Source organism: Podarcis liolepis, assembly GCF_965112155.1.
Source record: "Podarcis liolepis genome assembly, chromosome: 4".
NCBI classification, from domain to species: domain Eukaryota; kingdom Metazoa; phylum Chordata; class Lepidosauria; order Squamata; family Lacertidae; genus Podarcis; species Podarcis liolepis.
Genome location: NC_139558.1, coordinates 51,188,803 through 51,204,462, shown reverse-complemented (window position 1 = coordinate 51,204,462; position 15,660 = coordinate 51,188,803). Strand labels below are relative to the sequence as shown.

Sequence of the window (15,660 nt, the reverse complement as noted above, 5' to 3'; positions counted from 1 at the left end):
GTACAGGTCAATAGTCCGTGAGACGACCAGGGGCTCCGTACAAATGCCACAGATGTCTTCTGCTCCCTTGGTCCCCCCAATCTAGCCACCTGCACTTCTTCCTCACTGTAGCCTTAAAGCTTCTTATTTCCTCCACAGGAAGAAATGCACCAGGGAGAAGGAGGTGTCTGAGTGCCAGGGTCACTCAGCATCATTTGTATAGCGCTAAATTGTAGCTTAACATTTACACCACCTATGTGTATGAAAACATCACTGTTGCTAATGTAGGATCAAATGTGGAAGAGAACAGTTTTAAGTCAAAAGTACAATCTAGTCCAGTGTTTCCCAACCTTTTTTGGGCAAAGGCACACTTGTTTCATGGAAAAAATCTCGAGGCACACCACCATTACAGCCCCGTGACGTCAGCGCGCAGCGTCACGCCGGGAGGGACATGAATTGCTAGCAAATTACATAATCACCTCCTTGAGGGCTGGCTCATCTTCTCCGAAGGCAGAACCCCATTAATTAACAGCACAGACTCACACCATAGCCAAGACGAGGGGGGAAAACCTCAGTCATGCACAGTCATGCACATGTGGGGGCTAAATGAGGACGAAGACCGGGCAGAGAGCAGGGTTCAAATCACCCCACCTGGCCAGGACAATCCCTGGGTGCTCCCTTGGGCCACTCGCCTGACCCACCTCGCAGGGCTGTTGTTGCGAGGATAACACGGGGAGAACCACGCGCGCCCCCGGGAGCTCCTTGGAGGAGAAAGCGGGCGATGAATGCAATGCACGAAATATATGAGAGGCGACCAGGTTTTGCAGGTGAGGGGCCCCCGCCAGCCTCCGCTTCCAACACCCGGCGCAACGACGCCGAAGTTTCCCCCTGGGCTCGGCTCGGGGAGCAGCGCTGCTCCCCCTCGGCTCCCCTTCGCCCTCCCGGCTCTCTCTGCCGCCCACTGGGGACCCCCCTCACCTGCCAAGTCCAGAGCGCCGGTGGAAGTTGCATGCATGCATGCATTGCCTTGCACGCCCGCCAAGGGGTCTCCCCGCGGTCCGATGCGTCCCCTCCGGCGCGGATGCAGCATTGCAAAAATAACCCCCCCCCCCGACGCAGCCATACCTGGGGGGCAGCCTCCGCCTCCGCGGGGATCCCCGGGCTCCATCCTGCCGCCCAATCTCCGTGGGGGCGCAGGCAGGCTGCGCGGGGTCTGCGCGTAAGAGCCCCTGCCCGCCCGCCCGCCGCCGCTGCGCTCATTCCATGGCCGGGAGAAGAGCGCTTCAAACAAAACGCCCGGCCCGCCAGGCCACGCTTGGAAACGTAGTTCGCGCACCCCACGCGGGCGCGGAGCCCAAGGGCGAGGGGACTACGGATCCCGGCAGCCCCCGCGCCGGGGACGGAGGGGGAGAGGCCGGGTGCAGGGATGGAGGGACGGGTGGGCGAGCGAGTGAGTGAGTGGCAGCCGCCAAGCCTTGGCCGAGAGCCAGGAAGGGCCTCCCCGGAGGAGGAGGGAGGCGCAGAGCGGGAGGGAGGGAGGGAACCCCAGGGGTCATCTAGTGACGGCGCCCCAATCAAAAATTTGACTTTAAAAAAAAAATCTTTCGAATTTTTAAATTTTTCCCGCATCACACCAGGCAACATCTCGCGGCACACTAGTGTGCCGCGGAACAGTGGTTGGGAAACACTGATCTAGTCAATGCAGGTTTTCTTTTCCATTACAGAAAAGCAAAAGCAAAATGCCTACAGTCTAACTTGGTTCGGCTATATTCTGTATTTAATAATAATTTTAAAAAACCACACCCCAGAAACCATAGATTCAAGAATAACCAAACTTATATTTTATTCAAAGACATTTCAATTTAAAAAGAACATTACTGCACCACCACCACCTATTTGATGGCAGGGAGACAAGATAGAAGAGGAGGAGCAGAAGTGAGTGGTGAAGGAAGGGCAGACTTTTGCCTCTTGTCACAGACAGCAGTGAGACTATTGCTTGAAATATGAAAGAAGCAGTTCAGATAATAAGTGCACTGCCAAAGGAGTATGGGCACAATCCCATCAAAATCAACTACTTTTAAGTCCCACTGGTTTCAATGGGAGAGTTGAGCATGTGAGTATACCTCAATTAAAACTAACAGGACTTAACCTTGACTGAATTGAGCTTCATTTCTTTGTATGCCACGTTTGTCACTTCTTTCCTTTAGTCCTGGGCCTCAAGTTCCTCCTCTTTTTCTTCTGCTATGACTGCAGCTGTGGCAAAAAAAGAAATGGAGGGAAAGAAGTACAATAGGGATAATAATTTATTTCTGAAATATCAGGCTTGTAACTCACGCTATAGAAACACAGAATTAAAAAACCACCAGACCAGAATCATAAAGCTGGCCAAGGCGTCTTATGCCCCATCCTAAGTGCAGCTTTGTGGTTGAACAGGAGCTGATGTAGTGCTTTTATTTAAAATGCATCTCTGAGTTATTTGTGGGGCATAGGAATTTGTTCTCCCCCCCAAAAAATATAGTTCAGGGGGGCCCCCCAGGTCTGCGGGACAGTGGTGAAAAAGTGGACAGTGGACCCTGCTGAAAAAGTTTGCTGACCCCTGCACTAGCCCTCACCTTGCTCTTCTTTAGCTGTCTCATCTTCTTCCTCAGCCTCTTTAGGAGGCGATGTCTCTTCAGTGGGCTCTGTTGCCTCTGCAGGTTGCTCAGCAGTTTCAGAAGGAACTTCAGTTGCAGTGTCATCAGCTGACGAGTAAAACAGAGAGAGCAAAAGCATTGGTGCCCTGCTTATTAGCTTCATTTAGGTTACAAGTTATTGAGGCAATATTCTGGTCCTACGATGGTCATCATCAGCTTCCTTTCCATATAAAGCTTTTCTAAATTATTTTTGGTTTTTCTCCATATCAGCCTCATTTAGGGACAAGATAAAAACCTTTCTGTTTACTCAGGCCTTTGGAATTTAACCAACCTTCCCATGGGATAGTTTGTTTTTTCCCCAAGTGCCATAGTCGCACTGTGGGGGAGAGGGAGGGAGTTACAGCAAGGAACCCTCTCCTCATGTGGCAACCGTCCCCCTTCCTCAAATACCTGCTTCCTGCATGGCAATAAAGCTTGAGAAAGCCAGTCATTGTCACAACGGGAGGCTTTTTTAAAAAGTTTATTTACCAGCAAGTGAATGTGTATAGGCATGACTATGTATATGGAGACTATGGAGGTCTTTAAGCAGAGGCTTGACAACCATATGTCAGGAGTGCTCTGATGGTGTTTCCTGCTTGGCAGGGGGTTGGACTCGATGGCCCTTGTGGTCTATTCCAACTCTATGATTCTATGATTCTATGTATGTGTGTGACATATATGAATTTTGTGTATGTACATGAATGTATGTTAACAGATGTGTGTGGGCATGTGTGGGCACGAAAGAGAGTGTGTGGGGAACCCCACTTTGCTTTGGGTCCACCCACCACCAGCATATAGCCATAAGAGAATATGGCTCTTGAGTGAAAACATCATTCTGCTTTGGCTATAGAGTTAACAGGGCTTTATTATGGATTCCCCCCCCCCCAAGTATTTGAATATACCCTCATTCTGTCTGCATGTTTTGTAAACCTCTGTTGCCATGCCACACAGGAGATCGCATTGACACCCCCTATATCTAAGAAAGTTCCAATCACCTATGCGGGTCAAACAATCTCTGAATTTCTCCATGCACAGATATTATCACGCAGCACATTCCAAACTGAGTGGTGGGATATATCCTCCATGCTCCTGGACCTAATTTTATTTAGAAACTCCTGCATAGTGCAGTATCATAAAACATTACATCTCACTAATGTTGCAAAATGTGAGACCCATTGAAATGAATGTAGTAGATGGACCACTTCAGTGAATAAAGGGTTGATCCTGCAGCAAAATACAAACCTGGAGGTGCTGGTTCTTCAACTATTGCAACCTCTACTGCTGGAGGTGGGGGAGGCGGTTCTTCAGGTGCCCAGAGTGTTAGGGCAGTAATTTTTGATGCTTTCCATTTTGGAATAGATGGAGCCATAACTTCTTCTTCCTCTTCTTCCTCTGGTTTTTCCTGAAGATCAGATGAATATCCAGGATACAGATTTGAATGAAAAAAGGAAATGACCAGTCCTATAACTCACAACATATTTCTGTTTCATTATAAACACACACACACACACACACACACACACACACACACACACACCCTTCTTTCAACCTGCAACAATACACAGGCCCACATCAACACCACAGTCTTTGTTAACAGCTTTGGTTGCTCCAATGCCCCATCAAAGTGATCCAGAAGGAATCCTGATCCAGCCTCTGTTATAGACATTCGCTACAACACATGCCAGCTTTTAAACAGCTGTTCTAAGAGGCCCTTCTCTAATTGCTGCCATCTTGCTGCAATGACTAGAAATCAGAGCTTTGTGGCACAGGCACCCTGGTTGCAGGATACACTCCCCAGAGACACTTGTCTGATGCCCACAGTACTACTACTAGTACTACTAATAATTTTATTACAGTCATACCTTGGTTCTCGAATGGAATCCGTTCCGGAAGTCCGCTCGACTTCCAAAAACGTTCGACAACCAAGATGTGGCTTCTGATTGGCTGCAGGAGCTTCCTGCACTCAAGCGGAAGCCGCCCCTGATATTCGGCTTCCAAAGAACATTCACAAACCGGAACACTCACTTCTGGGTTTGCGGTGTTCAGGAGCCAGAATGTTCGAGTTGCAAGGCGTTCGGGATCCAAGATACGACTGTATTTGTACCCCACCCATCTGGCCAGGTTGACCAGCATAGGTTTACTTGTTACATGTTAGCTATTTTCCTATGTATGATGGTGCAAACCTGTCTTATCGGGGTAAAGACTGAGTGGTATTGTTCCCAAATACACCTGAAACTATGGTTTAGATCCTTTTCTAACAAAACCAAGTTTGGATGTCAGTAGAAGCTGCTGCAGTGGAGAAGAGCTGCCCTTACAACATTGGTGTAGCTGCAGCTTACCTAGACAGTGCTGGGGTGTGGCAGGGCTGCATGGACACACTGGTGGAGCCAATCCAGCACTTCCATCAGTGTGTCTGCATAGCCCCAACCTTGCTGCCACCCTCTCCACCAGTCAGGTAATTTGCTGCAACTCTGGTGCTTGCAGGGCAGCTCTGCCACACCATCCGCTGCTATTGTAATAGCAAATTGTGATTAGTTTTGAAGTGACAGCTTTTGAGCACAGCTTGTGGCAGGGAGAAGAAGTTTGAGGCTTATGCAGGTGCATACAGAAGGAAGCTATGACTTGCCATTACATCCAAAGCAGCCCTTAAGATTTATCAACATCTTCATTTGTACGATTTGTAAGACTATCTTAGCTGTCTCTTAGTCATTGGAGCCTAAGAGCAGCAGCAGCAGCAGATATGTTTTATTCTCTTTCTTGTTAATTATACTGTTTCAGATGTGCATTTTATATTTGATTTCATTTAGTAATGCTTTCTTTTGAAATGTTTAAGACAATTTTTTCTTTGCTAACTTTACTGTGTTAAATGTGCATTCAGTATTTACCTCCTTTGCAATGTTTCAGTTTGAAATCTTTAAGATAATATTTTAGTCATGTTAATTATGTTAATTATGTTGCTTTGAATGTATACTTTATGTTAAACTTTCTTCAGTTATGTTTTATTTGATGTTTTGATGTAGGTTGTAAACAGCTTTGATATTTTTTCTTGAAACTATAAGGAGGTATAGAAATAAAACGAACGTTAATAATAAGACATAGCAGTACATTTGTAAGTGCTATATGAGAAGTGCAGATAAGAATCCCTTTAATGTCTCTTTATTGCACAGCTTCTCAAACATTCTTCCCAAAGGACCAATAATATTTGGGTATGCATGCTATTGGCCATCCCAGCAGTGAGCCCACCCAATCAGTCTTCCTTGCCACCATCCTCCCCATGCTACTGCACTGCTCCAGAAGTTCACTATAACCTAACAATATATCCATGTTGCTATCTGGAAATTCTAGGTCACAAATAATTATTTTCCCCAATATTGCAGAGTATGCAAATGGAATAGCACCATTAATAATAAAACTCTGCAAGAGATTGCAAGAATAAGTAGTTGTATTAAAAATATATATTAAAATGCAAATTAGAGGTATATAGTATCAACCAATGCCCTAAAGGATTAATTTCTGCCCCCCATACCCTCAAAAGCCTTTCTAACTTATGTCACATGCAAGCAAACCATGCAGTAACACTCCATTTCAAAGCCAGAGGGCACCTCTGTTGTACTAGGCTGCTTGAAGATAAAGGCTTCAATGATTGGTTGCTTCTCATAGTTCTGCACAGAAGGCAGTTCTTTGCTGCCTCTTCTCTTGCTTTTGGTTTGCATGAGCTAAGCAAGTTGTGGAAAAGGAATCAAAGTGAACTATGAATTCTACTATACAAAGTCAAAAGCTTCCATTTTCAGAAGAAGAACAAAAAAACACAAATTTGTTGAAAATAATGAAACGCGCATTCATTGAATAAGTGAGGCTTGCAGCACAAGATTCACAAAAGGGTAGAATACATTTTTAAAATGAATGTTTCAGTTTAGGAAAACTGGAGCCATATTTTGTAATATGCTTTGCCAAAGGCCAATTCCTCCCCATAGCCCTGTCCTGTACAGAAGGCCATTGCCTATTTTTCAGGATAGAAATAAGGGGCAAGAGCATTAATATCAGATCTTGAAATCAACAACTTTTGCAGATTTGAATACTAATAATTCACAGTTCACTACTTAACAAAAAATATTAATATTCGGATTTGAGTTACAGATTTTAAAGACAATATTTAATCATTTTTTTCAAAAGAATAATACTCTATTCATTGAAAGCTAAACAGCAAGCTTATGAGAGTCATTCATGCCAGGTGTCAATAACAGGAATACACTTATATCAAGAAGCTGGTCCTCATCCTGGAGGCTGAGCATTCACAACACTCACTGAACAAAAGTCCAGTCATGCTGGAAAGTACAGGTGCTTTCTATCATTAGATATTTCTTATGATGACCCCAGTGTTTATGTGAACATAGCAAAAGGAGTTGGGAGGATAGCAAGCAGGTACTGTGTGGAATCCATGGGCGTTTATTCTGATTTGTTTGTGCATCCTGATTTGTGCAGCCGTTATATGCTACCACCATCTAGTGGCTGTTTATCTTACTGCAGAAAGTATGGTAAGAAAATAGACGTGAACAAATCTGAACGAATGCTCAACAAACAGCCATTTGGAAGCACCCCTGGGATTGCTAACAGCAACTGGCAGAAAGAATAGAGAATCTATCCTTCTCATCTGGTGAATGCAAGTCTATATGAATTAAGCATTGCAAGCAAGTAGAATTGTTACTCTTGCACTTAGATGTACAGCAAAGGTCCTATTTCTCAACCAGGCTATTGTTCAGTCACTCATTAGTTCTAAGACATATAATGAATGGGTTCTCCAGTTGTTACCATTTGTAGTGTTTACCTCGTGGATGTATTCACCATGTTGTTCACATCCAAGATCAAATATATACTTCCCAGCACCCAATGGCTGTAGGAAAAAACAAACCAAAATTAGTATTATTCTGACAATATCAAATCCTAAACTGTATTCTTTAGCATACATGGCATCTATCAGTGATGTCTTTCTGCAGTCTAACATAAGAAAAACAGATCACTCTCCATGTAAAAAAGGGACAGAAATTTAACATCAGAAACCAAACACCCAATATTCAGAAACCAGTGACAGAACATCACAGCCTCCCAAGACACGTTGCTATTGATCTAAAAGTGGCTGTTCTTATTTAGCATAATTATCACGAACAACATTATTTGCATTTTATTTCCATCTGAACCTGTGTTTTTTTACCAGACCCATGTATATAACTCCATTCCTTAATGCTTATGCCATTATCAGTGTGATGGACCATAAGGTTCCATAGGCACTTAGTTGTTCTTGCTGTAGCTGTTCGAAGATGTATATACCATTTACCAAAATAAAAGCACACATTCTCAGAGCAAGCCAAGCCTCTTCAGGAGCTGCATGTGGACAGATGGAATCACCTCCAGACAAAAGTAAATGAAACAAACTTGCTTACCTGAGGCTTTGCTTCTGGGTGAACACTGGAGATCCTGGATATCAAGACTATTATGTATGGGTTTGGGGGATTAAAAAAAAATACCTTCCAGCTTAATTATTGGGTGATGGTGCAGTGTCTGGTGGGAATATGGCAAGGAGTTATCATAGTACTGCTTCAATTTCAAGGATTGCGCAGATGTATAGTTGAACATCTGGCTACCATCTAGATATTGGGCCTCTGCTTTTCAACACCTCCAGAAGTTCCTGGTGCCTTATCTGCCTCGGAGGGATCAGGCTGGGTCAGCCCTGGGGCCCCATTGAACCCCCATTTCAATAGCGACAATTCTGGCCTCACAGGGGTTGGGCTGGGTGACCCCTGGGGCCCCATTGGAAACAGAGGTAACCCAGACTAACCCCTGTGAAGCTGTAAAAATCACTCAGGAAACCGGTTCTGTGATGGGGCCCAGGGGTCACCCAGCCCGATCCCTGGAAGGCCAGAGGAAATGGGTTGTACAATGGAAATGAGACTGTGCTATAGAAATGGGTTGCACTTTGGGTAACCAAGGGTCATCTGGACCATCGCTATGGAAACGGGACTATCGCTATGGAAACGGGTTCGTCGCCTGACTGCTGTGAGGCAGGAACCGTCGCTATGGAAACAGAACCGTTGCTATGGAAATGGGTTTTAGGTTGGGGACACAAGGGTCTCCAAACCTGGGGACGGGTTTTGTGGAGTCCCAAGGGTCACCCAGCCTGACCCCTGAGAGGCAGGAACCGTTGCTATGGAAACATGACTGTCGCTATGGACACAGGTTCTAGGTTGGGGACCCAAGAGTCTCTGGGGACCAACTGGGGACCATCACTGGGGAAGGGGTTTTGTGATGGAGTCCCAACCTGACCCCAGTGAGGCAAGGACCGTCGCTATGGAAACAGGGCAGTCGCTATGGAAACGGGACCGTTGCTATGGAAATGGGTTTTAGGTTGGGGACCCAAGGGTCTGAGCCTGACCCTTGAGAGCTGGGGACCATCACTCGTCAGGCATGAACCGTTGCTATGGAAATGGGACTGTCACTATGGAAATAGCTTGTACAGACCCAGGGTTCAAACAGCCTGAACCTTGCGAGCTCAGGATCACCGCTCAGGAAACGGGTTGTGCGTCATCATCCCAGGCCGACCTCTGCAAGGCCGGAATCATTGCTATGGAAATGGGAGCATCGCTCTGGAAACGGGTTGTGCGATGGGTCCCCAGGGGTCACGACAGCCTGATCACTCAGTCATACCCCTGCAAGTCCAGAACCTTCGCTATGGAAACGGGGGTGTGATGGGTCCCCAGGGGTCACGACAGCCTGACCCCAATGAGACCCATTGTTATGGAAAGGTGTTGTTTGATCAGGCTCCAGGGGTCCTCATCACACAACGCGATTCCATAGTGATGGTTCTGGCATCGCAGGTGTCAGGCTGGGTGACCCCAGGGGCCCCATCGGAAAACCCATTTCCATACCAACAGTTTGCTGCTGTTGTAACTTAATGCCGCATCACTCTATAATAAAGGGATGCCATATTTCAAAAAGTGGAGATTGTTAAAACCGATTTCAGCCCGCACACTGCCTACCCCATTTGTTTATATTTATATTATACTTCCATTGGTTTTAACAACTGATTTCATTTGGTATTTTAATGATTAATTTATATTATTCTACACAAAACTTTAAGAGGTTTTTGTCAATTAAGCAGCATATAAATCTTTTCAGTTAAATAAAATTAAACAATAATAAATAAATAAATGTCCAATATGTTCAATGTTCAAATAAATAAATGTTTTTGAAAGATAATGAAAGATAACATCAAAAATCTCAACAGATCAATACAATACAATAGCATACATACATTTTTATTCACAAACTTCCCCTGGTATCTATGGTTTAGGTGAATAAGTTCAGCAGCTCCTTCTTGTTGTCCATTTGCCCAGGTGCCAACATATTTAGAGCCAGTTAATGCATACAGATATGTACCTTGCCCGTGCCTATGGAGAGACAAAAAACAGTTTCACATTAAACAGGTGGAAACCTCACATCTTGATTATGGACACCAAAGTTATCTTCCTCCGATTGTCACAGGCTGTACTGATTCCAGGGGTGCCCAAACCTTTTTCAAAGAGGGCCAGATTTGATGAAGTGAACATGTGTGAGGGCCGACCAAGGTTGTTGACCTTTTTTAAGGATTGATGTTGTTGATTGAGGTTTTTGGGGGATATTTTAGCCCAGGAAATAAACTGTCACAGGGGCCAGATTAGGCCCCCATAACAGGCTTTGGACATGCCTGGATTAAGTGCTCATCGAAACTTCTGCTTCCATTTTCCGCTTGTCCCATACTTTCAAGGCACAGGTCCCAATGGTTTTGCTTTTGCTCTGCAGCTTTCCCCCAGAAAACCTGCTCTTTACTGCTAAATTGGAACAAACAGCAATCTGCAGATAACTCAGTTGCTGTTTTGTATGATTCAGCAGGACACTGCAAATTTTCTCAGGGAAAAGCAGCAAAGCAAGCCGAGGTGTGGACCTGCCCTTAAATCAAAGTGATTTAAATAACCAATTTAAATTGATTATTCAATTGATTTCTAGGGGAAACAACAAGCTAAAAATTAAAATTGCAGTCCTATATCCAGTTACCAGGGAATAAGCCCCATTGGAATACAGTGGTACCTTGGGTTACAGACGCTTCATGTTACAGACGCTTCAGGTTACAGACTCCACTAACCCAGAAATAGTACCTCAGGTTAAGAACTTTGCTTCAGGATGAGAACAGAAATCGCGTGGCAGCAGCGGGAGGCCCCATTAGCTAAAGTGGTACCTCAGGTTAAGAACAGTTTCAGGTTAAGAACAGACCTCCAGAACGAATTAAGTTCTTAACCTGAGGTACCACTGTATTGAAATGTGCAAATTGAAAGAAAGGGGGCAGAGGAACCAAAAGGACCTAACAAGAAATTTGGAGCTTTCAGGTTTGAGAGAATAAAAAGAAAGAGAAGAAAACACTAGAGCAACTAATCTCATTGTCTGGAGAGAGAACTTGTGTATTCTCCTGTAAGACAGGAGCAGGAAGCTGCCAAATCACAGCTACACTAAAATCCCAAATTCTTCCAGTATTTTGTATGGAACCAATTCTTGTATTCAGCACCAAATTTCAGCACCCCACTGCCAAGGATGACTGCCAAAAGACTAAAAAACTCTCCTTACTGTACTGTTTGGGGACATTGTGGGAGGAAGAAGAGGGGAAAGGGTACGTTTTCACTTTCACATTCCCCAGAAAGCACACCTGATATACAGCAATAAAATGCCTAGGTTCAGGACTGTCAGCCCCAAACCCCAGTGCTCTAGCATTACAGTGGTACCTCGCAAGACGAAAAACGCGCAAGACGAAAGGGTTTTCCGTTTTTTGAGTCGTTCCGCAAGACGAATTTCCCTATGGGCTTGCTTCGCAAGACGAAACGTCTTGCGAGTTCTTGCGAGTTTGTTTCCTTTTTCTTAAAGCCGCTAAGCCGTTAGTAGCCGCTAAGCCGCTAATAGCCGTGCTTCGCAAGACAAAAAAAACCGCAAGACGAAGAGACTCGCGGAACGGATTAATTTCATCTTGCGAGGCACCACTGTATGTAGCACAGCAGAAGAAGATCTTGGGATGTGAAGTGGGAGGCAGGGACAGAAGTACCCTTTTGTCTCCCTGAAAAGCCTAGACAACACTACAAGGCTCCTGTTGGAAACTGGCTAGAATCCCTGAGCAACAGGACTCCTAAGAGGTGAGGATACACTACCCATTTGTTTCAGATCCCACCAGAATTTATCATTCACTCAAAAATGTAAAAGAAACCTAAAGTTTCAGTCGAACAACCTGTAGTGATTGAACCACTCTCCATCGTATGTGTCTCCATTTACATAGTAGTAAATGCCATTTCCATGTCTTTGGTCCTCCACCCACTCTCCTGCAATGAATACAATAGAAACATATGCACTATTTTGTATCCATTTCTTTATAAACCAGAGTACTTAACATTTGGCTTGATTACAAATAATACATTTGTTATCATGGTGGAAAGTGTTCAGTATTTATATAATGATTTTCTTAAAAACACAAATATTACTGAATAAAATTGAGAAATCTAAAGCAAACTGAACTAAAATAATCCTGTACTGTGATAAGGCAGTATAACTGAAGTAACTGATTACATAAATACAAATGTCCTAGATAAGAGTGTGACCAATATACATTCTACTAGCTAGACACACAATAGTCTGGTGTTATAAAGAAGCTACATATATGTTCATTAGGAGAGATTATTTCAAATATTATGTGTGCAAAGTTGCATCAAAACAGTAAGTTCTTACTCTTCTCACCACAATTTCCATGTTCGCAATGTAGATCTCCTATCTTTTCTATAAAGGGGAGCCTGACCACCACACATTGTGTTTACTCTCCTCCTTATTGTTTACTTGCTCCATAATGATAGAAAGCTTTTAGGGTTCTGCGAAGCTGATTCAACATCCCCAGTCACTCACTCTACTCATTCTTTGTTTCACATAGCCGCTTTGCCGATTGCACTTGAGCCAGCATCTAATCATAGTAGTTATTGCTGGCACAGCAAGGCAACATCCTGGTTCTGCTAATCTGCATTTGGCACTCACACAAGACCATACGTTGTGTCGCTGTGCTTTCACACCCACCATTGTGGCCCAGCCAACTCACTTATTGAGTGGACCCACTGTGGCAATTCTCTATTCACCCACTATATCTTTCATGTTATCTTAAGTACATAGGAAGAGCCCTGCTGGATCAGGCCAAAGGCCTATCTAATCCAGCATTCTCACAATAGCCAGCTAGATGCATATGGGAAGCTCACAAGCAGGGCCTGATCACGAATGGGTACACTTCACTAGTCACCAAAATCCTCACATTTAAATCCGAACAGAGAAAATACAATTTACCATCATATCGGGATCCATCGGGATAATAAAAGATTCCTTTGCCATGTTTTTTATTCTCAAAATATTCTCCTATGTAGCGTGCACCATTCTTGAATCTGTACAATCCCTGAAACATATACATTATAGAGACTTCTTGTTCATGCTCTGGTTGTTTTACTAAAGCATATATATTATGAAAATAGCCAATATACACTAAACAAGCAGAAACTGCAACTGCCCTCGTTCCCCTATCAGTCAGCATTACATGTCTACTGAGCATGCTCAGTCCCCATTGGATGGTTTGGGGTCCCTGCTCTACTTAGAACTTTTTCCCTACTTTTAAAGAAATATTTCTGCAAATATGCTAACATTTCCTTCCTGTGTGTGGATGATGCCACTACATAAGAAGTAAAAAATGAGTTTCAAGACAATCCAAACCCCAGCTGGGCAACGACAGAATCACTGGGGCACCTGCAGCCCTGACTCTCACAAAAAGGCAGGGGAGCAAACAAACTGCTGTAACAGTCTGGAGCTGGCATAGCAGTTAGGCCTGAATTGGCCTTGATCCTGTCAAATGTTGGTTGTAGGGCCACCTTGAGAAACTAGAGGTCCCTGGACTTGCTGAGTCCAGTTCCTGTCCCTGGAATATTCTGTTTTGAGGTGTCACTCCACCCATTTGGTGACTCGAGTGGAGAGCTCCACCATATCAGAGTGATACTGGTGTGACTTCATAGGCGGGAGTCTCTCTCCCCAATCTAGCCCCACCCCACAGCAAAGGGTGTTTGGATTATAGGCTAAGATATTAGTACAGAGAATGGGCAAATACTTTTCAAAATAAGTCATACCTGTCCACTTCTTCTACCATTTGCATATTGTCCTTCATAGGTATCACCATTGGGTAATCTGGCCTTTCCCTGTCCATGCCGTTCACCAGCTTCATTGCGTTCTCCTTCATATTCCTACTTAAATGAGATCAGATAGTTGTCATTCAGCTAAAACAGAGTCAACATGACTGAAGTCTACTTATATCTTTTGTGTATAGAGAGAGGAATAGGGTAGCTGAAAGCAAGAGGAGAGGGCTCCTTCACTCTTAGTAGTTGTGTAGTAGAAGAGAGGATTTCAGCAGGTATATGCAGGTTTTGCAGTAATTTTAACTGTAGCTTGTCATGTAAACTATGCCTCCAGCATTCCCTTCTACACAATTATTAAAGAGAAAGGACCTCTGTCCTCTTTTGCATCTGGTCATCCAACAAAGCAAGCTGCCTTTTACAAAGTCAGACCATTAATCCAGTATTACCTCAACAATGACTAATATTATGCTATAATAAATTTGTTTGTTTTTAAGCTAGCACAAGACGCTTTCTTGTTTTTATTACAACAGACAAACACATCCACTCATCTGGAAACTGAATAGCAGCGGCTCTCTAGTTTCAAACTGGAGGTGCTGGGGACCTAAATCCAGGACCTGCTACATGCACTTAGCTATGGCTTCTCCTCATAAAGAACAAGGTGAACACAAAATATTATATACTGCAAATATCTCTTTCTTTGTCGTTCTGTGCAATCCTATCTATGCATGTGTTCTCAGAAGTAAGTCCTATTAAGTTCAACTGCAGGTGAAATGGCGGGTGTCCTTAATAGATACCCTGAAAATAGTTTTCTCTTTTGTTTTAATATGAATAATTTTAAGATGTTGTTGTATAGACTCTTCTGTCAGTGCAGCATTCTATGCATAGTATTTCTTCTAGCCATACAATTATTGTTTTTAAATTATTTCTATTTTGATTTCTGCCAAGTAAGCACCTTAAGCAAGAGCTTAAAAGTCAACAGCTTTCTCTCTGGAATGCTTTGTAAAATCTCAAATTCCGTAATTCACCATGTCATTTCCTCTATTTTAAATAAATCTTGTAAATCAAGAGTTTGCATCCACACAATTTGCATCCACAATTTGCATCCTTTGCATCCACACAATTTGGACGCTGAGGCTTTTGCAATGGCTGGACAAAGTAAATGACTAAAAGACACTAATTTCTGAAAACATAGGGCGAGGCACCAGAGTGTGTCTCCATATTGTGGATCAGATTTTGAATCAAACTCCCAGTAATAATAATGATAAAAAGTTCCACTTTTTGCTTCATGGAAACTGGTGTTTTACCTTTCCCAAACTGTTTCTACCATAATGCAAACGTGCATGAAACTCTCTGCAAAAAAAACCCCTCTTTCTTTACTCCACAAGTTCTCCACTCAAGAGTGTGGGGAGTTCATTCAGAAAATGGTCTTACCTGGGCATGTTTACTCAGAAGCAAGTCCCACTGTGCTCAATGGGGCTTACTTCCTAGTAAATGCGTTTGGGCTTTTTTTCTGACCCAAACTATTAACCTGCACACGCACCCCTTCCTACATCTTCCTCCCCCCACCCTCCCCGCACACTGACCCCCAAATCATTCTCAGCCTCCTCTTCGATCTCTTCCGAGCCGAGATCAGACATGATTCAGTCCGGGCTTGTCACCATGGAAACGGCTTCGCCCGTTGGACCCCGCCTCCCTCTCACCCGGCCTCCCAGAAGGCGGGGCTCCGAGCGCGCGGTCGCTAATAGCAACCGTGCCTCGCACTCTCTCCCGATTGGCCAGGGAAGCCCCGG

The 15,660-nt window shown here is 44.0% G+C and overlaps 1 protein-coding gene across 1 annotated transcript; it reads right to left on the bottom strand.

Annotated features, from left to right (window-relative positions):
* Positions 1-1,797: 1,797 nt before the first annotated feature.
* On the bottom strand, positions 1,798-15,590 carry RSPH1 (radial spoke head component 1). Its single transcript, XM_083500524.1, has 9 exons — positions 15,454-15,590; positions 13,865-13,978; positions 13,041-13,146; positions 11,950-12,040; positions 9,958-10,093; positions 7,477-7,542; positions 3,894-4,053; positions 2,592-2,720; positions 1,798-2,232 (listed from the first exon to the last, which is right to left on the bottom strand). Exons 1-9 carry the CDS (start codon positions 15,505-15,507, stop codon positions 2,183-2,185), a joined length of 906 nt encoding a protein of 301 aa, XP_083356650.1. The 5' UTR covers positions 15,508-15,590; the 3' UTR covers positions 1,798-2,182.
* Positions 15,591-15,660: the final 70 nt, after the last annotated feature.

Coding starts and splice junctions, on each gene's coding strand:
- RSPH1 (XM_083500524.1), bottom strand. CDS start 15,507: ATGTCTGATCTCGGCTCGGAAGAGATCGAAGAGGAGGCTGAGAATGAT. Junction 12,041..13,040: donor CGATGGATCCCGATATGATG/GTAAATTGTATT, acceptor TATTCATTGCAG/GAGAGTGGGTGGAGGACCAA. Junction 4,054..7,476: donor ATGGTGAATACATCCACGAG/GTAAACACTACA, acceptor TCTGATCTTCAG/GAAAAACCAGAGGAAGAAGA.